The 26,033-nt window shown below is 37.1% G+C and overlaps 1 protein-coding gene and 1 long non-coding RNA gene across 19 annotated transcripts in view; one reads left to right on the top strand and one right to left on the bottom strand.

Moving 5' to 3' along the window:
* Window positions 1–26,033, top strand: part of LOC130457239 (uncharacterized) — a 160,018-nt gene that overhangs the window by 7,416 nt on the left and 126,569 nt on the right. The gene's annotated exons all lie outside the window — the stretch shown is intronic.
* The window catches only part of EFCAB3 (EF-hand calcium binding domain 3), a 722,802-nt gene continuing 718,839 nt past the window's right edge, over window positions 22,071–26,033 (bottom strand). For 17 of the 18 annotated variants that reach the window (XM_056817026.1, XM_056817025.1, XM_056817030.1 and 14 more), the window contains 2 exons: window positions 24,999–25,118; window positions 22,073–22,634 (listed from right to left, as the gene is read on the bottom strand). In XM_056817026.1, the coding sequence (XP_056673004.1) occupies window positions 22,308–22,634; window positions 24,999–25,118 (447 nt within the window). In that variant the 3' untranslated portion in view covers window positions 22,073–22,307. Of the gene's footprint in view, window positions 22,635–24,998; window positions 25,119–26,033 lie in introns of all 18 variants that reach the window. The other variant, XM_001376356.4, reaches the window with a different exon arrangement.

Here is a 26,033-nt window from a genome sequence, read left to right as displayed (position 1 = left end):
TGATGTTCTCCCCCCTCCCACCATGAGCTTCTTTATGACATATAAATTTACCCCCATTTGTTTCTTTTCCCATTTCTTTTAATATTAACCTATTTTTAAGCTCTAGTTATGCATACTCATGCATATGTATTTTTGCATGCATGTATCTATATACCTATTTATGTCTTGTCCTTTCATCCTATACAGTTTGTTGCTGTTCCTTCTAAGTATACTTCTTTTTGCTGCCCAGGTAATAACAACAGTTTTTAAGAGTTACCAATGACCTCTTTTCTTATAGGGATACATATCATTTTAACTTATTGAGTCTCTTAAAACATTTTTTTTGTTTTTGTTTTTCTTTTTTCCCCTCTTTTTTAATTACCTTTTGATGATTCTCTTGAGTTCTGTGCTTGGACATCAAATTTTCTGTTCAGGTCTGGTCTTTTCTTTACGAATTCTTGAAATTCTTCTATTTTGTTAAATGACCATACTTTCCCCTGTAAGAATATAGTCAGTTTTGCTGGGTAGTTGATTCTTGGTTGTAGACCTAGTTCCCTTGCTTTCCGGAATATCGTATTCCATTCCTTTCTTTTTTTCAGTGTGGATGCAGCTAGATCCTGAGTTATCCTCACTGTGGTTCCTTGGTATCTGAATGACTTCTTCTTGGCAGCTTGTAATATCTTTTCTTTGGTCTGGTAGTTCTTGAATTTGGCTATAACATTCCTGGGTGTTGTCAGTTGGGAATAAAGTACAGGAGGTGATCTGTGGATTCTATCAATCTCCACTTTTCCCTCTTGTTCAAGGATTTCAGGGCAGTTTTCTTTAATAATTTCCTGTAATATAATGTCCAGGGTTTTTCTTTTTTCATGGTCTTCTGGTGGGCCAATAATTCTTAAATTGTCTCTCCTTGAACAATTTTCTAAATCCTCTGTTTTGTGAATGAGATGCTTCATATTTTCCTCAATTTTTTCATTCTTTTGGTTTTGTTTTATAGTGTCCTGCTGCCTTGTGAAGTCGCTCGATTCTAGTTGTTGTATTCTGGTTCTTAAAGACTGGATTTCATCCATAGTTTTTTGGTCGTCCTTTTCCTTTTAGTCGGATTTTCTTTGGAGGTCATCTTTCATCTTCTTCACCTCATCTTTCATCTGCTTTGCCTCATCTTTCATCTCCTTTGCCTCATTTTCCAGCTGGTTGATTTTGGCTTTCAAGACACTATTTTCTGTTTCCAGATGACTTATCTTAATTTTTAAGTTCTTTTCCCAATTGTCTTCAGCCTCTCTTAATTGTGTTTTGAATTGTATTTTGAGTTCTTCCAAAGGCTGTATCCAATTCGCTGGGATTTCTGATTTTTCCTTTGCTGGGTCCTCCCCCTCTGTTTCATTCGCTCTTTGCTCATTACCTGTGCAGAAGCTGTCTATTGTAATTTCTTTCTTCTTTTTCTGTTGTTTGCTCAAGTTTACCCCTTCTTTGCTCCCCGTATTTGGCTGTGCTCTTGCTCCTCTCATTTTGTTTTGGTTTTGTGGCTGTCAGTCTCCCCTCTTGGAGCTTTGTCAGATCTCTTGGTACAGTCTCTAGGGGAGGAATGTTAGCTTCCCTGTCCTCTGGAGGCTTTTGATTGGATTGAGTTCAATTGGGTTGGGCTGTATGTGTATGAAGCTCTGAGGCTCTATAGACTCCTGGAAGGCTGGGCCGCCCAGGCTCTCTCCAGTTCTCTCCAGCAGCTTCTCCGCTGTCTGCAAGTGCCTTTGCCCGCCTCCCTAAAGTCTGAGGAATTCTGATGAGATTAGGTTTAACTGGATTGGTCTAGATGTGTCCTGAGGCAACGGTGAGACTGGAGCCCCGATGGAGGGACCCAGCCACTGCCCGTTTCTCCCTGGCTTCCTCCCCGCTGTCCAAGCTGGATTCCCTGAGCCTGGCACCCCGCTGCTCACAAGGTAGACCCTCCAAACCAGCACCTTTGCCTGCTCAGAGATTCCCGCTGCTGCTGGGGGCTCAGCCCTCTGGGTTGTGGGGGAGGGGTCCTGGGACCTTCGCTCTGCCTTCCCCTTAGCCCTGAGTATTCTCGGATTCTGGCTTTTGGGGGGTGTACCTTTTGATTTGAGTCCAGAAGGAGGGTTCCCCACTTCTGTCCTGTTGTTCAGCTTAAATTTCGGTGCCCTAGGAGCATTCAGTCTGTATCAGTAAGGAAGGGTCTTCCACGAGGTCTGAAGTTTTGCTGCTTGCTAACCTGCCATCTTCTGTGCCTATACATCTTAAAGGAAACCTTCCCTTATTGGTATTTGGTTGGTAGTAGTTTCTCAGTAACTGAGGATGATGATTGTCTTTGTGCACTTTCATCTGTGATGTAGATGAGTGTGCACAAAGATACTTGTGCGTGAAAGAGATTTAAGTGGAAAAGTTGATGCACAGAGACAGTCCCACTCTCTCGGCGTTGGAAGCCTGGGTCCATTGGCATGAAAAATCGTTACATCTGGAGACTTCCTCAGCTGCATTGGATTGCCATGTTGTCTTTTGTGCTCCAACATGCCCTAAGCACTCCATGGTGCCTTGCTGCATTGCCATCTCAGCCGTTGAACCTTCTTATTGGTTTCTTCCGTCTGTTCAGCCGAAGCAGTCTTCACATGCTGGGTGAGCAAAGCCCTGGTTCACCAGGTGTCTATGACCCGCTGGCTATCCTCACAAGATTTAGCAGGCCTGTCGAAGCCTTGCCTGGGGTGTGGCCGCTGCTGCATGCTAGCAGCTACTGGGAGCCACAAGTGAGAGCTGGGTGTCAGGTGGGGGTCAGTGGCTGGAGAGCTGCACTAGGAGGGCACGACAAGCCCTCCATACCAGAGATACCACCCCTCCCTGAGCACCCCATACACCCCATTCCCTTATTATAGAAAACATTAATAATGATCTTGATGTCATTACAACCTTGATAGGTATCAACAAATTTGAACATTTACCTATTCAAAGAATAGAAAAAGAGGGCTGCATAAGAAATCATGAATCTCAGCTACATATAGCTTTTTTAAAAATAAGTATATTTCAATGAAATATTGTAGTGTTTAATACTGTCCTGTTTGTCTCTTCCTCTTTCTGAACCTCCTGCTCTCTTCTGAGATTTTAAAGTGATTCATTGATATTATTTTGATTCTTTTTAATCACTCTCAATGCTCGTCTACTCTCCCTTTTAATTTTTCTCCCTTAAAAAAGGTTCCATTGTAACACAAAAACAAATTAGTGATATATGAAAATATATCTCATTCTGTACCTTTGGTCAGTCAATTCTGTCAAAAAAAGTAGGAGATTCATCATCCTTCTAGTCTAGTGCTTGATTGTTATGTTGAGGAGAATTACCTTTCACAGTAGTTTTTCTTTTAAATGATATAGGCCTATAAATTGTCCTTCTAGTTGTATTCACTTCATTTTATATTACTTTATATAGACTTTCTTAGTTTTTAAAAAAATCTATCCCCTTTTTATTTCTTACAGCAAATTAATATTAATAATAAATATAATATAAATATAATATTTATATGTATATATAATAAATATATGCATGTATTATATATAATAAAAATAATTATATTTAGATGGCATGATTTGTTCATTCTCCAATTAATAGCCACTCACTTTATTTCCAGTTCCTTGCTAGAATAAAAAGTGTAGCTTTTAACTATTATTGAAATATAGGTTCTTTCTTTGATTTCTTTGAGGTATAATTCTGGTAATAACAATAGTAATAGCAGCTAGCATTTATATGTTTTAAGGTTTTAAAAAGTGTTTTATCTAGATTAGCTTGTTTGATCCTCACAATAATTATCAGGTAGGTTCTATCATTATCCCCATTTTCCATTTTACAAATGAGGGAATTGAAGTTGAGGTTAAGTGGCTTCCTTTAGGTTGCATAGTTAGTAAGACATAGTATTTGAACACAGGTCTTTGTGACTCCAGGTTCAACACACTGTCCACTTTAGACCAATTCATAGATCTGTCAAAATTTTTTAGAGTTCTTGTTATTCCAAAGCTCCTCTAATAATCAGTTAATTTCCATTCCCCTCAGCACCCCATATTTACCAATCTGATGAATGTTAGATAGAAACTCAGAGTTGTTTTATTTTGACTTTCTCTTACTATGGATTTGTAGAATTTTGATTTGGTTTTCAGTATGCCGTTTTTGAGAACTACCTAATTGTTGACATACGGTAACCATGTATCTATTAGGAAATGGTTCTTATTCTTGTATATGTATTGGAATCAATTCCCCCTATGTATTGGATATTAGACCTTTATTAGAGAAATTTGCTGCAAAGATTATTTTCCTATTTAACTGCTGCCCATCAAATTTTTGCTGTATTGATTTTGGAGAAACAAAAACTTTTCAGTCTTATGTAGTTAAACTTGCCTATTTTGTATCATGTGATCCTATCTACCCCTTGTTTGGTCAAGAACTCCTATTCATAGTTACAAAAGGATTTCCTTCCTTGTCCTTAAATTTACTTATTGTAGTATATAGTGTGAAATATTGGTCTAACCTTTATTTCTCCCAGGCTATTTTCCTCATCTTCCTAGCATTTTTTTTTTTTGTCAAATAGTAAGTCCATACTGCAAAAGTTGAGTTTTTTGTGGACTTAATCTAAAACATTGCAATATTGTCATGTTGCAAAAGATAATACAGACCAAAAGGCAAACAAGAAAAATGAAGTTTAAAAAGTATGCTTCACTATGCATTATAAATTCATTAGTTCTCTCTCTAGATAACATTTTTCATTATGGGTCCTTTGGAATTAATTATCTTGGATCATTGTCTTGATTAGGGTAGTTAAGTTTCTCACAGTTGGTCATCCTTACAATATTGCTATTATTGGGTACAATGTTTTCCTGGTTCTAGTCATTTTACTTTGCATGACTTCATATAAGTTTTCCCAGGTTTTTCTGAAACCATCCTACCTGTAATTTCTTATAGCATGATAATATTCCATCATAATCATATACCATAACTTATTCAGCAGTTAACCTCTTGATTTCCAATTCTTTGCCCTCTTTGTGGAACTTTTTTTTTCTTTCTCTATTTTTGCTTCCTATCAGCACCTTCTCTTTAGGTACTAGCCTAATAACATCTGACTTGTGGAAGGAAACTTCAGCTAATAATGTTACCACTCTGGGAAACAAGTGTTTTCTTACATCACATCTCCAGATTAGAATTTAAGGTACTTTTTTACAAAATTTAAGGTGGTTTTCCAACTTCCTTTCCAATTTTGTATATTTCCAGTTACTACTTTTCATTCTCATCTCTGTTTGAAACTGACATGCAGGATGCTCCCCATATGCAATATCTCTTGCCTTATGCTTTAAAAAATACTTTAAAAATAATTCTTTTTGGTTATTCAGAACTTGACCAACACATCATAAAGAACATAACCATTTACAAGGAAGAATAGATAAAAAGGATTAGTATAGGAAACTTCAAATCTTTATTGATTTTATGATTTTAAAAGTATATAATAGGGAACAGCTAGGTGGCTCAGTGGATAGAGATGAGAAGTAGTGGGTTCAAATGTGATCTCAGACACTTCCTAGTTGTGTGACCCTGAGCACTTAACCTCCATTGCCTAGCCCTTACCACTCTTCTGCCTTAGAATATTGATTCTAAGACTGAAATAAGGGTTTTTTAAAAAATAAAATAAAAAAAATATATACACACTTAATAAATGGAACACAGTTCCAAAGCCTCCCTGCCTATGTCTCTGTTTGACCTTCCATCTATTCCTTTCTGTGCATTAAAAGAATACTTAAACATTTTTTTCTCTTTTTTGGTTTCATTATCATTAACCCATCTCTTCCTCGGATTATACTCTGACCAAAAACAAAAACAAACCTCTCCCTTTTAACAGAATCAAGAAAAACAAATATATTTTAATTGTGTCTGATAATGTATACCTCATTCAGTACCTGTGGTCCATCACTTCTCTGTTAATAGGCCACTTTTGTGCTTTTGTTTTCCTAAGTTTGGAATGTTCTTCCAGCACACAAAACAAAGGTTAAGTACCACTTCCTACTGGAAGTCTTTCCTGATACTCACCTTTCCCAACCTACCCTCCCAGCTGTTCATACTTTTTTGCCTTACTGAAATTACTTTTTATTTACTTGTGTTGTATCTTTTTTAGTAGATTGCTAGCTCCCCACCTATGCCAGTACATAATTGTTAAATGCAGTTATCAGAGGGGGCTACCTTGACCTCACAGCAAATCTTGTGAAAGCTCTGGAAATTTACTTCATCTGGAGCCCTTTAATCTGATGAATGTTAATTACACCTGGAGCCCTTTGACCTGATCTGATGTTAATCACTTATGGAGCCCTTTGATCTCTCTAGATGTTAATCACTTCTCCAGTTGAAGTGTATTTAAACCCTGCCCTTTCTACCCCACTTCGAGCATTCTTGCACTAGTTCTGTGTGATGACTCTGAATTGTAATTTTCCTACCTTGGATTAAAGACCCCTGTTGCTATTTTGGTAACCTCTTATTTCAGGTTGACATAATACAGTCTTTTGCACATGTTAAGTTATACATATATATATATTGATATCCTATTTTGGATAGCTTCTTAGCTTTTCTTTATGTACACGTTATTTTGTGTACCTTGAATTTCTAAATTATAAATGTACCTATTAAAGAAAGACAATACGCTCAGTTAAATATGAAATAATTTAAAATTATAATAATTCAAAAAATTCAAGATTTTATTAGTGTGATTACTTTCACTGCATGCTTCATTAGGGGGAATGACTTAATTATAAAATCATGACAAATTTCACAAACACTTAAAGATTTAACACTCAGTAATTTGGCAATATAAGAAATATAACATTTATTAAACAGATGTGATCAGAATGCCCTGTTAGGTCCTTGGTTAAGTACTAATTTTAAAACTGGTATCCATATTGTCAAGAAGGTTACACTTAATGGTGTACATTTATAAATTTAACATCAACAGATAGTAAACAATATAAAATCTGACTTATACATTTTTCCTTGTTAAAAACTCTGAACTGAAACAACCCCCAAAAGAATATTCATTACACATAGCAGAACAAAAAAGAGAAATATTTATGAATCTATAAATCTCCATCTTATCCCTTACTAAACCTGATACTCAGTATCAGTTCCAAGGCAATAATAGCAGTAAGGGCTAGGCATCTGGGGTTAAGTGACATGCTTGGAGTCACACAACTAGGAAGTGTCTGAGGCCAAGGACTTCCCAGGACTTCCTGCTTCCAGGTCTAGCGCTGTATCCACTGACCCACTTGGCAGTCTAGTATGTTACTTTCAAAAGTGTCCTACCTGTCTATTCTTCCTTCAGAACTTCATTTGCACTGTGCATTTATAAAAAAAGTTTTAATTGTCCATTTGTTTGCATCACTTTTTTTAATAAAAATTTTCTTTCAGCTAATAAAAATTTGCCTTATTTCTCTTCCATCCTTTTCTTACCCCAAATTTGGAATAGAGAGGGAAAAAAAATATTGCAAAAATGTGTAGTATAGTAAAACAAAACAAGTTTCTTCACTGACCATGTCAAATTGTCAAATTTCTTTGTTGGCCGTTTCCCACTGACCTCATTCTGATTTCAGGTCTTTCATATCTATCAGAAAGTAGGTAGTATGTTTCATTATGAGTCCTCTGGAATGTGGTTGGTGATTATGCTGATCATATTTCCCAAGTCTTTCAAAATTGGTTTGTCTTTACAATACTCTTGTCATGGTATTGTTAACTTGGAAAAAAACTGCAGAATTATTTAATATTCAGGAAAAAGTCTTTAATCAGGACAGGGATAGACCTAATATTGAGCCACCACACCGAGCACCAAGATCTACACAGGGCCTACGCCCTGGGGACTCTGGGGACATATCCCTGGGAGTAGGTACCACGCTAGATGCCAGCTTCGAAGAGGGACAGAACTTGGGGATCTTTTATTTGGTATGTCGAGCATAGACAAACTGTAAAAAGGCTGCAAGGAGGTTGCAACCAGCCTCAGAGGTATCAGGGAGCAGTCAACTATAACAATTACAAAGGGTCAAACTAAGAGCTGGACTTCCTGAGAAGACTTTAATACAATGAGAGAAGCTTCTAAAACAAATAAAGGGGGGGGGGGGCAGCAGCTGGGTATCTCAGTGGATTGAGAGTCAGGCCTAGAGATGGGAAGTCCTAGGTTCAAATCTGGCCTCAGACACTTCCCAGCTGTGTGACCCTGGGCAAGTCACTTAACCCTCATTGTCTAGCCCTTACCACTCTTCTGCCTTAGTTCCAAGATGGAAGGTAAGGGTTTAAAAAATAATAATAATAATAAAACAAATAAAGGCACTCAACATTTTGACTATATTTACTAATCTCGCCAAACTAGGGTCCCCAAATGGTCCAAGATATATAGTTCAGCCCAAAATAGGTGTGCTTGGTACTGGGGTTTCTCAAAGAGCAGGGTTAAATTGAGGTGTCCAGATTTCACGTTGACAGTATAAATTGTTCTCCTGCTTCTGTTTATTTCATTCTGCATCATTTCATTCAAGCCTTCCCAGGTTCTCTAAAGCCATTTCCTTTATAATTTAATATAGCACAATAGTATTCTATCACACATACACATATTATAACTTGTTCAACCATTCCCCAATTGATGATCCCTTGGTTTCTCCTTCTTTGTCACCATAAAAAGAGTTATAAGTATTTTTGTATATATTTGGAGTTTATTTTGTTGAGGAATAATCCCTCTCTTAGTCTATCCCCCTAGTAATCTCTTCTTTCTTGTCTGTCTCTCCTTTGAATGAAATTTCTGTACCCAACCTTAGATAATTTACATTATAAGTTACAGAGAAGTATAGATCTGTATGGATAGGCAGAGTTTCCTTACTTGGAGTTACTCATTCCCCCCTCAAAAGACCAATAATTGTCATAGGCATTGCAAATATCTCCTCACTTCTTTACCTGGCTTTACTATCTTGGGACTTGTCTGATTTCTCCATTATTACTGATCTAACCTCATCATTTTGTAAGATCTCCATAATAGTATCAGTTTTGTCACCTATCTCATCACTACCCTCTGCCCCAATCCATGCTTTTCAGCTTCCTTTTATGTTTTCTCTTCTCTCATTAGATTAAAAAAGTCCTTGAGGGCAGAGACTGCACCCATTTTTAGGGGGTGCTGAGTTTTTACATCACTATTGCTAACCTCTCTACTCCCTAACACCCTTCCCCCTATTACTCTCACAATGATTAAACCTAGTCAAGCAAAACAAATCTACACAGTAACTCAAATTTATGTTTCTGTACCCTGTGTCCATTAAAAGAGGTGGGTAACATGATTCATGTCCTCTGAAGACATGGATGATCATACAGTGTCACTCAAAAGTTATTGAAAAAGCCTCAGAACATGAGGTCATTTAGCCAAGTTGGGTCAGTGTCATCAGAGTACCCTTTTATTCTAATGGATTTCAAATCTTTGACATTTTGTGTTGTATTATTTCCTTTGCCCTTTTTGTTGAGTTTTCCAGGTCAATCAAGTATTGCTTTGGCAGAATATGCCAAAGAAAAAAGTTGCCCTATAGATTTTAATAGATAGTCTTCATGAGTTTTTACAGCAGGGGGGTGAGCTGATAAATGTTCAATAACCAGTTCTAGGAAAAAAAATATGAATGACACACTTTTAGGTTTAATTTTCATCATGAACATTTTCTCTCCTTTTTAAAAAGTAAACAATCTACACAGCAATAAATCAAGCCCTGATTTGTAGTATTTGCTCATTTCTGAGTAAATGCCGACACTAAAAATTTAACAACTTGCTTCAAACTGGTGCAAGCTGGCTTTGGCACACACCTGATCATAACTAAAAATAATTGGTGGCCAAATTTCTCATGATGAGTATCTTGGCTCTTAGCTTGGTCAGTAAATAACAGACAGTTCATTACCAAACCTGAGTTGAATGCTTTTACTACTTGGTAGGACCAATCAGAGCTTGTGCTATGTTGGCATGACCTTTGAGAACCCAAGGCCATTTCTGTAGTATGATGAAACATCAGAGTAGGATTTTAATGACAGTTCGATGATTTTTATTTTTAAACTCTTACCTTCTCTTAGGATTGATACTTTGTAGCAGTTCCAAGGTAGAATAGAAGTAAAGACATTTTTTCATATCAACTGTCCAATGAGAGTTCTTTCTCTCTTCCCTGTGTGGGTGAAAGAGGGGCACATCTGGCACTCAGAGGGGGCAGGGCAGGGCACATTGACACGGGCGGGGTTCAGCCTCACTCTCAACTCCAGGGTTTCCTGATAGGTTTGATCAGTCAAAATAAATAACAAAGGGAAGACAGCTTAATCATTACTGCCATGGGATTGCTTCGCATCTGATAGCTGCTCCATCATTCCCAGGCTTGGTTTTTATTTTTATAATCGTTTTCTTGGCATTCAAATACATTACCTAACACACATGCTCAAAGAGAGATAATTTGAAAAGTGATACATTAACTTTTAACAAATCACTTGATTAACATTCTATATTTTTGTATTGTGATTACATATAGTATATAAGATAAATGATTTTGTCACAGATGGCTTAATTTTCTCATTACCCTGTGAGAAGTTTTGAGCTTACAAACAATCAAGGAAAACTTATTGCTTGTAATAAAATGGAATAATTAATCAGAAGTTCTTAAAAGACAATTCAACAATCATTGAGTTGAGGGGTACTGGGAACATAATTCAGATTTAGACTGGTGGCTTACTAGGGAGTTTCTGAGTTAGTGATTTGTGTAATCGAGTCACTGAGGCATACTGAAGCTTGAAGTATTTGAAGTACTTGTACTTATTGTATGGGCCTCTATGATTGATTTGTGTGCTGGCTTCATGAGAATAGGTTTCTGTGAGTGGGAAAGTTTTGGACTTGGCCTGTAGCTGCGGTTTTGCTGGGAATTATGTACCTAAGTAAAAGTTAACCCATGATAGTCTTTTGGGGATTGGGTTTGAGAGTCTGATATTTTTGTGATGTTTTAGAGAATTAGGGTACAGGTGTTTTGCTCTTGCATTATTTCTTTTGAAACTAGGGGGAATAATAATCATGTCAATTCATAGGTAAGGGGCATTGATGAAAAGAGGTCATGTAAAGGGGGACTGGGTGGGCAATCACATCTCGCCAAGGACCACTCTGTGGTCTTCTCAGCTATCACGCGTGACTCTGTCAAGGCGTCGTGGTCTGATGGCTCCCAGCAGCACATGGACTCTAAAAGGTTTGTCATCCCTGGGCTAGGCAATGAGGTTTAAGTGTTTTGCCCATACAGGTAGGATCTAAGACCAAATCTAAACCTAAGAACTCATGTCTGCAGGTCTGACTTTCTAATCCTTCAGCCACCTAGTTGCTCCCCTCCCCCTCCCCAGCAGTTTAATTATTAACTTTCAGACCTTTACAAAAATCTCATTTTGATTTTTACAATAATATATGAGGAGTTATTAATATTATCATTATTACCCTTTTTACCAATTAGAAAACAGGCCCAGAGAAGTTCTGTGTTTTTTTCAAGGTCACACAGCAAGTTAGTAACATGACTATAACCAGAAACACTGTCTTCTGACTTAATGAACAATGATTTCAAGAAACCATATTGCTACTCTGTCCACCATTTTGTATCATCTGCACTGTTCACTTAGCACAGATAATCAAGAAGTGATTATAAGAGATCCCTTTTATTTTATTTTTTTCTGTTTTGTATATTTTTAAAAAACTTTTTTACTTAATTATTTTAGAATATTTTTCCGTGGTTACATGATTCATGTTTTTTCCCTCCACTTTCACCTCCTGGAGCCAACAAGCAATTCCACTGGGTTTTACTTGTATCATGGTTCAAAACCTATTTCCATTTTGTTAATATTTGCAATAGAGTGATCATTTAAAGTCCACATCTCCAAACATATCCCCATCGAACTATGTGATCAATCATGTTTTTATTCTGTGTTTCTATTCCCACAGTTCTTTCTCTGGATGTGAAGAGCATTCTTTCCCATAAGTCCCTCAGAATTGTCCTGTGTCCATTGCATTGCTGCTAGTAGAAAAATCTATTATGTTCGATTGTGCTACAATGTATCAGTCTCTGTGTACAATGATGTTCTAGTTTCTGCTCCTTTTGCTCTGCATCAATTCCTGGAGGTCTTTCTAGTTCACATGGAATTCTTCCAGTTCATTATTCCTTTCAGCACAATAGTATTCCATCACCAACATATACCACAATTTGTTCAGCCATTCCCCAACCGATGGACACCCCCTCATTTTCCTGTTTTTTTGCCACCACAAAGAGCACAGCTATGAATATTTTTGTACAAGTATTTTTCCTTATTATTTTTTGGGGGTATACCAGCAATGGTATGGCTGGATCAAAGGGCAGGCAGTCTTTTAAAGCCCATTGGGCATAGTTCCAAATTGCATTCCAGAATGGTTGATCAATTTACAACTCCACCAGCAATGCATTAGTGTCCCAATTTTGCCATATCCCCTCCAACATTTATTACTTTCCTTTGCTGTCATATTGGCCAATCTGCTAGATGTTAGGTGGTACCTTAGAGTTGTTTTGATTTGCATTTATCTAATTATGAGAAATTTAGAACTCTTTTTCATGTGCTTATTGATAGATTTGATTTCTTTATTTGAAAACTGCCTATTCATGTCCCTTGCCCATTTATCAATTGGAGAATGGCTTAATTTTTTTGTACAATTAATTTAGTTTCTTATAAATTTGAATGATTAGACCTTTGTCAGAGGTTTTTATTATAAAGATTTTTGCCCAATTTGTTGATTCCTTCTAATTTGATTGCATTGGTTTTGTTTGTACAAAACCTTTTTTAATTTAATGTAATCAAAATTATTCATTTTACATTTTGTAATATTTTCTATCTCTTGCTTGGTCTTAAGTTCTTTCCATTCCCATGGGTCTGACACTATGTTCACCTAATTTACTTATAGTTTCTTATATTTAAGTCATTTACCCATTCTGAATTTATCTTGGTGTAGGGTGTGAGATATTGACCTAAACTTAATCTCTCCCATAGTGTTTTCCAATTTTCCCAGCAGTTTTTATCAAATAGTGGGTTCTTGTCCCCAAAACTGGAATCTTTGGGTTTATCGTACAATATCTTGCTGAGGACATTTACCCCAAGTCTATTCCATTGATCCTTCCTTCTATCTCTTAACCAGTACCATATTATTTTGATGATCACAGTTTTATAGTACAATTTAAGATCTAGTACTGCTAGGCCCCCATCCGTCACTTTTTTTTTTCATTAGTTTCCTTGATTTTGTTCTTCCAAATCAACTTTGTTATAGTTTTTCCTAATTGAATAAAAAGGTTTCTTGGTAGTTTGACAGGTGTGGCACTAAATAAGTAAATTAATTTGGGTAGGATTGTCATTTTTATTATATTAGCTTGTTCTACCCATGAGCAATTAATGTTTTTCCAGTTATTTAGATCTAATTTTAATTGTGTGGAAAGTATTTTGTAATTGTGTTCATATAATTCCTGTGCTTGTCTTGGCAAATAAATTCCTAAATATTTTATATTGTCTAGGGTGATTTTAAATGGAATTTCTCTTTCTAACTCTTGCTGCTGGGTTGTGTAAAAGATCCCTTTTAGTACGACTATTCTAGGATGTTACATTTAGTATAAATATTATATGGCGTGGACTATAAAGTAAGGAAAAGTCAACACGGAGTAAGAAATTTTTTGAGAAAGAAGTAAAGTTTGTCTAAGTCTCTAGTGAAAAGAATATATCTAATCTAATCTATCTAATATCTAATCTAGTGTGATGGTTGACAGACACATCATCCAAACTCAGAATAGAGAGTACTTGTTGATTGATTTCAGGTGAAAAGAACCAAGTGACTTCCATGGGAGGGAATAATGAGATTGACTTTATCTATTTTTGGCAGATAAGTATCAGGATAGAACAATTCCTAGACTATCCTTCATAAAATAAGAACCCTCAGGAGAAATTAGGGAATCACAGAAATAAAATAGATGTTTAGAGTTTATTTGCCTTTGAATGCCTTTGAAACTTCATATGGCTTCAACTCTTTATCAAATATGAGATTTTTTCCAACATTTTCTCTAGGCTAAAAGTTTGCAACATATCTGTTATTTCACTGATCTTTATTTCAGTTAGTAGGCCCTACTTCCCAAATGTAATAAAAGTTTCTATAATAATCTAACAAGTTATGATGAACTCTCTTCAGTCCAAAGGCTTTGTAATTTTTAAAAATTATTAAATAGCTTTATTCCATATATATATATCAATACAATAAACTATCTGGTGGTACAGAAAATTTCTCCTACAATCACAAAATATTCACTTAAAAGTTCATTTCCAGGAAAAATGGCTCCCTCTACTTCTAGATCATCCTTCAGTTTATCTTGACTTTGTTTTTGTTTTGCTTTTTTAACTCAAGAGCAATTTGATGAATCAGTCACCTGGGTGTCTAATTACTGTCCCTCACCTCTTGATAAAAAAGAAGGGATGGGGCAGCTGGGTAGCTCAGTGGATTGAGAGTCAGGCCTAGAGATGGGAGGTCCTAGGTTCAAATCTGGCCTCAGACACTTCCCAGCTGTGTGACCCTGGGCAAGTCACTTGACCCCCATTGCCTAGCCCTTACCACTCTTCTGCCTTGGAGCCAATACACACAGTATTGACTCCAAGATGGAAGGTAAGGGTTTTTTAAAAAAAAGGAAGGGATGTCATGATGAAAATTTTTGGTATTTTCCATTCCACCTATAATCTATTATAAAAGTGTTATTCTGCAAGCATTTAGTTAAGAAAAAAATATAAACAATAAAACACAATTTTTCTTTAAAAAAATCCAAGCTTACAATAAGATCATTTATCAGTCAGTATGCAAGGATTCACAATGGCCTCTTGGTTTTTCTTCTAATTGACAAATGCTTTTTAAAGTCAGTAGCACAAGTGAATAGCAAGTGGGTTTTAAAACCCCCTCATGTTCTTACAGTTAGCATTTTTGATATAACTGAAGACTGAAGTGTTACACCACATGAAATTCCAATCAGTGAATGCAAGGTGTCTTTATAGGTTATTTTCTGTCCTTGTTATTTGAGAGAAACTGAGATACTATTGTCACAATCCAAATCCTCTAGTGTATTAAAAAGTAGCAGTAGTTACAGCCATTCAATTTCAGCTCCTTTCTGGTGCTTTTTACAGTAGATTCTTAGGTATGGTTCTCAATCTTGGAAACATAGCAATGACACAAATATAAAATGCTCAATTTTTTTTTGTCTGCTTTAAAAATATGGTCAACATACCATTTATTTGTTATTAGTACAACAGTAATTTTGTGCTAAGAATTATGAACCATTGACTCTAGTTACTTTAGTTCGCAAAGAGAATCTGATAACAGTTGAAAAAATTAATACATTTCTTTAAAAAAATTTTGTACCAATTTGTTATTAAACTGAAATGACTACAAAAGGAATGACAAATGACTTGACAAAAAATGCACTAAGATTTTGAAAATTTTAGCCAAGAGTAGTCAGAATTTCAGTTTACTAATATTTACACATTTTATGTCATATAGTTGAAGCTACCACAAAGAAGAAATAAAAAAACAAATCACATTGAAACCTAACTAAACTGCATATTCTAGGAATAGAAGCTTTATAATTAAAAAAAAAAATGTTGCACACAGTAGTTGGTTGAGAAAATCTGTTCCTTCATCTCTTGGCTTGTGAAAAACATTTTCAAGAGTTCAACTCTAAATGATTAACAAAATCTTTAACTATTACGTGTAGTTGGTATTTTGTTTTCCCTTTCTATTTCTTGCACCCCTGCTTGGATCATAAGGTCGGCGATGTTTTTCTACAGATTATCATCTGAAGACTGCTCATATCATCAATTCGGCCAGTTATCTGATCTGACTTGGTCTGAAATTTGTCTTGCATCTGCAGTGTATGAACCACAGCAGTCAGGTCTTGTACAGTTTTGGGGTCTGTCCCTACCATTGCTCTGGCTCCAGAGGCTTTGTAATTAATTGCCAATAATAATTTATAGATTTTTCCTCCCACATCTGAAAAATATCATTGCTGTATTTCATACATGTCCTACTCTTTATGACCTCTTTTTTTTTTTGGCAAAGATACTTGAGTAATTTGCTATTTCCTTCTCTTTGAAAAATATACTATTTCTTTATTCAGAAAGATTGTGTCTTTCTTAAACTCATGCTATGCTCCTCCTTTTTTCAGATTTAGGAGAAATTTTCCCCCTCCTTTTTGGGTAGAGAATAATCATAGAATCATAGATTTAGAGCTAGGAGAAATCTTAAAAACAATTCAGTCCAAATCCCTCATTTTACAGATAAGGAAACTGAGGTTTAGAGAGGGTGAGTGACTTATACAGGGTCATACAGCTGTTAACTGTCAAAGGCTAATTTTGAATTGAGTCTTCCTGACTTTAAAGTCCAGTGTTCTATCCACTATATACAATGCTTCTCTTTTTTGTTTTGTTTGTACATTGATCTTTCTTTCCTTCCTTTTTTTGTTAGACTTTTTCCTGAAGGAATAATTCAGAGGAGATTTGACTGTGGGAATGTACAATGTCTGACTTAATTAGAGCAGGGTACTTTGGGGAGAAATACTTTTCGAATGAGTAGGGATCCCTCTGCTGGAGGAATGGTGGGAATTGTTCTTCTGTTTGGCTCACAAGGTGGAACCTCTGATTAAGTAACCAAAGTTATGAGAGCTCATTTCCTCCCCTTTTGCTGCCAGTGGTTGGTTAGTGACAATACTGGCTAATTGCTTCAAGCTATTTCATTCATTTCTGATCAGTGAAAATCTCATGCTGTGTAGCTCTGAATGGAACAATTAGGAAAAGACCTTAGAGAGAAATTTTGTTGTTCTTAGCCCAAGAGAACTGTGTTAGCCTTTCTTAAGTACAACCATTTTTATTAGCACCCACATTTTCTCCAATGTTGGTAGCCTTGCCTAGCTATTTATACTGATTCTTTTCTTTCACTCCCATAACCCAAAAATCTTTGTTTAAATTTGTGTTATGAATTCATAAGGGTTTGGTTTCTATAGCTCAGGTAAACCTTGGTAAACATATTTGTAAAACAAAGTGAAACATATTTTGGGTCTAGAACATCCTCAAGAAATCTAGATATCATTCTGGTGGAAGTGAAATGAGCTGAAGAGTTATAAATGAGAGGTGCTCCTTTTTTGGAGGCTTCTAGGGGTACAAGTGCCCTGGGATTAACTGCCCAGCTTCCATTCACATTTTTATAAATGTGGGAAGTGGGGGTTATAATTGTATTTCACTTCAGCTACCAAAAAGGGGCTTACCTTGTGTTAGGGGCAGGAAAATGACCAGCAATTGTTAAGAAAAATTCTAAAACTCATATCTAAAGAACCCTTAAAATCAATTTGAGATATTCAGCTCATTAAATTTTCCAAAGGTTGTTGTAGCAATTTTCTGATGGAGTCCATCTATCCTCTATGTGAAAATTTACAAAGTCAAAAATAGAAAAGCTGTTTTTATATGGGCTTACTCAATAATGTTTATTCAGTATGGTTATAGGGGAAAAGCAACAGAATTTTCAACAGTGGTTAAAATCCAGTACATTAAAATGATTCAGTGTAACAGAATAGTATTGAATGCAGTAATATATGAACTTAAAATATGAACTTAAATCACAAAGTTAAATCTTAAAGCAATCAGTAAAATGCAATAGAATACAGAGATTTTTATAAAATATTGGAGTCTGAAAAGCCTTAAAAATATAACCTCCAGTTTCTTTAAAGTTCCTTGGTTTGTTTTTTTTTAATCCATTTAGATGCCTATTGTCAGAAGGCAGAAGATTGGTAATGGTTAGGCAATGGGGGTTAAATGACCTGTCTAGGGTCACACCGCCAGGAAGTGTCTGAGGTCAGGTTTCAACCAAGGACCTCCCGTCTCTAGGCCTGGCTCTCAATTCACTGAGCCACTGAGTTGCCTCCTCATAGTGAGGAATCTCAAATTTGGGTAAAGAGTTGCAGGGAGCTGAATTTTTCCCCTGGCACTCAGGTGAAGTAAATGAAAGAATCAATACAGTCAAAAGATATCCTCTTAAAGTAGCCATGCTTTAAGTGCCTGTTTGGAAAAGCCTCTTCCTTCTTTTATTTCTTTCTCCCTCCCTGTGATCCCCTGCCCCCAGTGCACGTGAAGGCTAATTGTAGCCTAAGGAAAAAAATCACCCCTGTTTTTATCAGCTGGTAGAAGTGAGTCCTGGGCCTGGGGCAATGAGCCATCTGCTCCGAGGCAAGAGTTTGCTGGGCTGTTGGGTCGTAACCAGGTAAGCGAGATCTGGGTTAAACAGGTCCGGATTATAGGCAACAGGAGCAGGCAGCAGGAGATAGCGGAGCCGAGTCAGACCAAGTGGGCGGGTGGAAAGGGCTGGGACCAGGTGAGCGAGAGCACAGGAGCAGCAGCTAGAGCAGGAGCGATTTGAATCAAACAGGTCTGGATCAAGAGGCTTTTCTGAAAATTCTTGGAGGAACTTGGCTTTAAAAAAAAACCTAGGCACTAGCTATTAAAAAATTAACTTAGTTACAATAGAGAAAAGATCAGAAGATTGAAGGTATTTTGTCACAACTGATGTGGCTTGCCAAACTGTTATGATTAAAATTAGTTTCTAGTAATAAAAGTATTGTATTTTTAGAGGTTTATTAAAGATTAAGAAATAAAGAAAATACAAATATAGAAAGCATGTGTCTAGGCCCAGAGAGCCCATTCACAACCACTCACATCTTGCCTGCTAGGTAGAGAGCTACGTATGCTAAGAAGTGGAAGTAGGGAGAGAGACCCAAAGTAGGCGGAGAGTCAGCTTAAATACAATTTCTGTTCTCGGCCCAGGTGGGAATTCAGATGAGGTTACAAAGCATTCGGGGAAGTGGCCAAGGACTTCTGGGAATTGAATCTCCATTTTTACAGCTTCTGGAGACCAGAAGAGCCCGAGATTCCCTTTAGGGTGTATTCTCATAGGAGCAGGGAACAAGTAGAAGCTTTGGGGTCTCCAATTTGTAAGCTAGTCCTAAAACTTGGGGTTCATCAGATCTTACTAGGCTAAAAGTTTGGAGTTTCTAGATTCCATGTTGACACCAGTTATCATTTGTGTGCCATTTCAACTCACATATGGAACAAAGGGGTCCTGCTTCCACTAGCCAATAAACTTTTCTGACTTCAATGAGGCATCATTTATTTTTTGTCTTGACTCTTTTTTAATTTCTCGCTTGTCTCTGAGTTATTTCTCTTTTTTATGCTCTCAGTGGCTAATGCTGGCAGCCTTGAATTCAATTTCTTGTAAATGAAAGACAAATAGATGTCAAAGAGGATGAGAGAGGAAAGTTCTAGTGGATTATATGTGGGGAAACTGATAGTTTTGGCAAAGGTTTGGAAAGAGGAAGGTGCTTGATGAAAGCAGGGGATAGTGATCTGCTTTGTGGGAGAACCCTAGATCTGTGATGGAGAACCTATGGCATGTATGCCAGAGATGCTACACATGGACCTCTCTGTGGGCATGCATGCTGTAACCGTGAAAAAATGTGGGTTTCAAGACTTTGAATTGCCAAAACTGTAAAGATAATTTTTAGTGTCTTGATTTAAATAAAAAATAAGTGGTCGCCATGGGATAAATTCCCAAATATGAAAATACCCAAGTCAGCTGGGTTTTATGGAGATTTTAATTAATACAAATGAAGGAATTAAGGAAAGGGAGAGAGAGAGAATAAGAGAAAAATAGTATAAAGGGCCTAGGCCAAATGACCTAGGCCTGAGTCTTAAGAGAGACTAGTCAGTCTTTAATCACTCACCACAAGATCGTCCTAAAGCAAAACTCCAGTCCTTCACTGAAATCCTCAACTCCTGAACTGAGTTCAGAGACTCAGCTCCTTCAACTAACTCCAAACTCCAACTCAGTTCAGAGAACCAGCTCCTCCAAACTAACTCCAAATTCCAACTAAGTTCAGAGAGCCAGCTCCTTTTAAAGAGAAATTTCTCTTATGTCACCTCCCCTAAATTTTCACATCTACCAATCTCAGCAGACATTTTCCCCAGGACTGTCTATTCTTAGTTCACATCTTCTTTTGTAATCACTTTCTCTGATTAGATTATATCTTCTGAGTATTTCACATCTCTTTGCTAAGCTTGCCCTTTGTAAGTTGCTTGACCTTTTAGTGATTAATTTAACCTTTATAGGTACTTAGCACCCTTTTGTATTAGATCTAAAAATTGACCTAGCTTAGGGTTTTTGCTTTACTATAAGTATGATTTGGGGACTTTTTCATTGTTCCATCAGGAGTTTACAACTTTATCTTCCCCTAAGGCACTGTCATGAGTAGGGTGGAGTAATTTTAAAGTTCCCAATACTTTCCAGACCAAGTACCTCCATTTGTTACAATATGGGGAATAGCTTAATCACATCTTCTGAAGTAGAGTCTGAGTAATTTTTAAGATTCACAATGCCCAGGACCCAGTGCCCTAAGGACCTAGTGTATCAGTCCCTACAGCAAAGAGTTTGCCAGAGCCCTTAACTAGAAAGCCAGAGGGAGGCGGGGCTGGGATGCTCTCCTCCCCCTCTCCCTAGTAGGAGTTAGTAAGCAGGTCTCTTCAAGATAGAATTCCTTTCAGGACAAGATTGCCCCATCCCATCCAGAATATGATGACACTTAATTACCTTTGGCCCAAGTACTTTAAAAATGTTCAAAACTGTAGTCTAGTGATTTAGGAATGTTTACTGAACCAGAGGCTAGGCTAATAGCCTCTACACCTCCTTTCCCCAGTTTCTTTCACAAGCAAACTTGGGTTGCTTTAATTTGCATTCAAAGGGGTATCTGCCTGAAGGAGAACAGGTGAGCTAGAAGCTCTGGAAAATACAATAGTGGCATGTCAATCTCCTACTCAGCTCTGCATCCAGTTTGAAACCTGATTTCAACCCTTAACCATTTGCTAAAAAGGTTAATTTGGAGAATACCCCCCTTCAGGAAGGCAAGAACATGATGTGGTGAATGTGTCAGGATAATGTCATTTAACTAGAAGCTCATGTTTTCCTATAAATAAGGAGTTTTCTGTTAGAGTCTAGAAGGGGGCAAAGAGCCCCAAAGGCTCAGGACAGGGGCCAAAGGTCCCTTAGGTAGAAGGGAGAAAAAAGACCAGAGAGATTAGAACCTTGAGGTCAGAAGGGCTGCATAGCTGGTAACTAATGTGAGCAAAGTTTATTGAATAAGGATAGGGTTTATAAAGAAAAAAACCCACAGGAATGGGGGGGGGTGGCATGAGTACATGTGGGGTTCAGCAAGTTCATGGTTAAATGGATACCAATATATCCTTTTTCAAGATTGTTTTTCTGGCCATCTGTGCCACTTCCCAAGATAATTAATTAGTCTAAGGGGAGATGTTTTCATTCCAACCTTTGTCCTTAGATCTGGATTGTTTCCAAAATTTTGACCTTTGCCTAATTTCTTAGGCCCCAAACTTGGTTTATCTCTGTCAGTTTTCCTGTAAGCTGGAGCTTTTCCCCTTTTTTTTCCTTCTAGGTTTGAGGGGATCATAGCTCACTCACATAACTAGAGGGGAGTAGAGTGCTTGTGCCCTCTCCCTCTCCCCAAGCCCGATATCACCTGCCTCCCTGACTAGTAGTCCAGTGGGAATGCTTCTCTCCCTGGGTAGATTAGGGCTGGGAAGCAGTTTATCCAGCACTCAGTGGGTGGGTCGGGGACACAGAATATGGTCTGTGGGGGGGGCATAGGCAAGGCACTTACTTGGTCTGGGGTGGTGGGGTGGGAGTGGGGCCTGGCACTCTATCTCTAAAAGGTTCTCCATCACTGCCCTAGATGGTGCTCTAGGGCCTAAAAAGAATAGAAAACTGAAATGATTATCTAATTTTTTTTTTAAACCCTTACCTTCCGCCTTGGAGCCAATTGGCTCCAAGGCAGATAAGGGGTAAGGGCTAGGCAATGGGAGTTAAATGACTTGCCCAGTGTCACAGAGCTGGGAAGTGTCTGAGGTCAGATTTGAACCTAGGACCTCCCATCTCTATGCCTGGCTCTCAATCCACTTAAGATACCCAGCTTCCCCCTGATTATCTAATTCTTAACAGCAATTCTACCATAAAAGAGAAGACTTTTTTTTGTTTGTTTGTTTATACTTATTTTTTTATTGGGCAGGATTCAAAAGATGTCATCATTTCCCATTGATAAGAATGTATTAGACAAAACCATAATATTGAAAACTATGAAAAAGTAGCCTAGAGTGTGTTGTTTTTAGAAAAGGAAGCATCCTCTCATTATGTTTGTCCTCTCAGAGTTCTCTTCCTTTTCCTTTTCCTTCCTAACTCTATATCAGACTCTGTGATGTATGGGAAGGACGAGAAGAGGGCTCTTGCATGGGAATATCTATTCGTTCGGGAATCATTCAACTTTAAATCTTTACTTGAAAGGAGCTCTTGGCAAACATTCCAGGACCATGTGTAAGTAGAGAAGGTATCATAAAAGGACTCATTTCCAGTTTCTAGCCCAATCAGATCACCTCGAATTTTGCGCCAGAAGTTGAGCATGTCTTTCCGGTGTCCAAGGGCGACTCCCAGATGGTATGCATCAGTAGCTTTCTTTACCTATGAAAGAAGAAAGGTCAGATATTGAAAAGGATTACTTTGGAACAAGGATGGATATGGATTGAGACAGCCTTCCGGACCTTGAAATACCAACTGTAACGTTGTGAATATATCAGTAAAAGAAATTCATGGATTTCTAGACTATTGGATTGAAAAATGACTTTAAAGACTAACTTTTACTTTCTCAGATGAGGAAACTGGGGCCTTGAGAAAGTGTTTTGTTCAAGGTCCACATGGTAAATTAAGTTAAGGCTTAAACCAATGTAAAAGCTAATTTTTAAGCTCCTTTTCATTTTTTTCCATTATCTCTTAGTGTCATATTCTCAAGCCAGTCCTTTTGGCTAATGCCAATGAGTTTATCCATTAAATTTATTTTCATTTTTAACTTACTATATTCTTTTTTTAAAAAATCCTTTACCTTCCATCTTAGTATCAATATCATGTATTGATTCCATGGCAGAAGAGTAGTAAGGGCTAGGCAGTGGGGGTTAAGTGACTTGCCCAGGGTCACACAGCTCTCAATCCACTGAGCTACCAAGCTGCCCCTTACTATATTCATAAAATCAAAAAGGACATTTTTATTCACAAAGCAAAACACACAGAAAGGAATCTATATGAAATTCACATATTCTATATTAAACTTCTATAGGTGAATCTCCATTTCCTACCAATTAAAAAAAATATAAAATTCTACATGTAAGTTTCAAAATCGTTCTGCCTGTCTGTGCTTCCTTCCTTCTGAAGTTTTCTCTATTTAGTCAGTGCCTCTTTTGAGGTTGATGATGGAACCATAATCCAAGAGTATATTTGGTGTGTTGCTGGAATAATCTTTTATTGATGAATATCTATTCTTTAAGATAGCTCCAATTCCATTTTTTCAGTGTAGTCTTCTTTGACTACTCTAGTCAAAGACTCATCTGAACTAAAAAGAGCACTAATTGTCTGCACCATTCATACAGCATTGATCACAAGCTGCCTTCTATTGTTAACAATATTTACACATGTTTTCAACTAGAAATCCATAGAATCAGGAACTGTTTCCTCTCTCATAGTTGGCACAGTCAGTAGAGAGCTATGCCTGGAGTCAGAAAATCCTGGGTTCAAATGTGGCCTCTGACACTTATTAGCTGAGTGTCCCTGTTAAACTTTGTCTCCCTCAGTTTTCTTAATTGTAAAATGGGGATCATAAAGCACCTCCCTTTGGGTTGTGGTGAGAAACAAATGGGACACTGTTTGTAAAGTGCTCAGGATCGTGCCCAGCAATAGTAGGGCCTTAAAATATGCTTGTTTACTTTCCCCTTACATTTTATATCTCCCATTCACAGCCTATCCATATAGAAGGTGCTCAGTAATATTTGTCTAATAGAAGGAAACATTTGAGAGAGAGAGAATACACAAACATCTTCAGAGGATAGTAGTAAATCTCTCATCCCTAGTCTGTTTCTGAGATGAGAAAGTTGCTAAAAGCCAGATATTTCTGCAGTGGCTTGGGCACAGAACACCTACATTTCCTAAGTATGGAAGATGTACAAGTATGCATGACTGATAACTAAGATTGGTCCTAGAGAAGAGTTGAGAAAATGTATATATTTCTCCATTGCAGAGGTGGGGCATTATGCAGCTATTTGCCATAGTTATGTGTTGATTAGTTTTGCTGAACAGCTCTCTGTTTTCTTCCTTTTAAAATCTTTGTTACAAGGAATGGTCCTAGATAGGGAAAGGGAAGACATAGATCTAGAAATGAATATACTGTTAAAACAGAGGCATCAACAATAAGTTTAAAAATCTTTTAAAAAGAAAAAAAGATAAAAGCACTAACTTACTAAAAGGGTAATTTATTTCAAAGCAGATGCTAGTCCTCAGTCCTAGGTTTCAATCATCATCATATGGTTTACACTAGTAATTGGCAAGTGAAGGTCTACAATAATAGTCTGCTGTTATTTGGTTGTGACCTCATTTGGGTTTCTTGGCAAAGATACTGAAGTGGTTTGCTATTTCCTTCTCTGGCACATTTTATAGATGAAGAAAACTGAGGCACATAAAATTGAGTGACCTGCCCAGGATCACATAGCTATTAAGTGTTGGAGACCAGATTTGAACTCAGGAAGATGAGTCTACCTGATTTCAGACCTGGAACTCTATGCACTGTGTCACCTAGCTGTCCCTTACAATAATAGTAGCTTGTAGCCAATTTCTTCCTATAATAAGAAACAATTACATATATTTTTTCATGATCATGAACTAAACTGAGAGAAGACCTAGTTCTTTAATTTCTAGGGATATTAATCCTGATAGATTCAGGGGAGATATTTAAAAGTGAGGAAATTTTAAAATGCTTGCTTATCTGGAAAGGAATTTCCTCACCTGGTGCCGAAGACAAGCTGCTTCAGTTACAGTCCATTGCCTCTTTTTCTTGAGCATGTGATCAATATTGATAATCTCTTCTGGCCAGTTTGAATTTTCTAAAGGTTTCATAGATGCTGCCTTTATTGAAAAAATAAATAAGCAGAGTACATAAATTAGTAAACAAAATTACGTTATAGCGCCACAATAAAAGGAAATTAGGTTTTCCCTTTTTCTTTCTTTTTTTTAAAGACCTTATACTGTTGCCAAGCAAATCAGAACCAATTGCGTCATGAAATGCCATGTACAAACATGTTCTTCATAAATCATAGAATCAGAGATGTTGAGCTGGAGAGATCTTAAGAGTTTAATCTTCTAATTTTAAAGATGAGGAAACTGAGGCACAGAGCAGTTAAGTGACTTGCACAGTTATGTAGTTCAGAGTCTTTGAGGCAGAGTTTCCTGACTTCAAGTCTGGTGCTCTATTCATAATGACATACTTTTAAATCTATTTAAATGAAAATTATGAAGAATGACATATACACACATGCATGTACAAATTTATTTTTAAAAACTCATGGAACCACACAAATGTATATATATGCATGTGTATACATACATATATGTATTTACATATATTATATAGAGAGCCTATATTGACCTTGGCTAAGTCACTTATGTATTCTGCCTTGGTTTCCTCTTTTGTAAAATGTATCATAATAGCACCTACCTTCTAGGGTTGTGAGAATTAAATGAGATAATATTTACAAAGTGCTTACATTAATAATTTACATTTGTAAAGTGTTTACAAATTACAGTAATGCCTCCCCTCTTCTGCCTTCTTCCCTGCCTCCTTTCCTTTCTTCTTTCTTGCAGAGAGTCTGGGTTTCCCTCAGGTTGGAGGGTAGAGAGGAAGCATTGAGATGAGTGGTATATAAGGAAGGAAAGAAATCTGCACTTATTTCTAGGCATTTAAAATTTTTCCAGATTTCTTGGGTACTCTTTAGTTTGCCTAGCACAGCCTTATTTGTTTATCTTAAAGGCTACTAGGCAGCA

The sequence above is a fragment of the Monodelphis domestica genome, chromosome 2 (genome assembly GCF_027887165.1).
Source record: "Monodelphis domestica isolate mMonDom1 chromosome 2, mMonDom1.pri, whole genome shotgun sequence".
Lineage (NCBI taxonomy): Eukaryota > Metazoa > Chordata > Mammalia > Didelphimorphia > Didelphidae > Monodelphis > Monodelphis domestica.
Note: the sequence above shows the minus strand (reverse complement) of the source record. Positions and strands in the feature narration are given on the sequence as shown.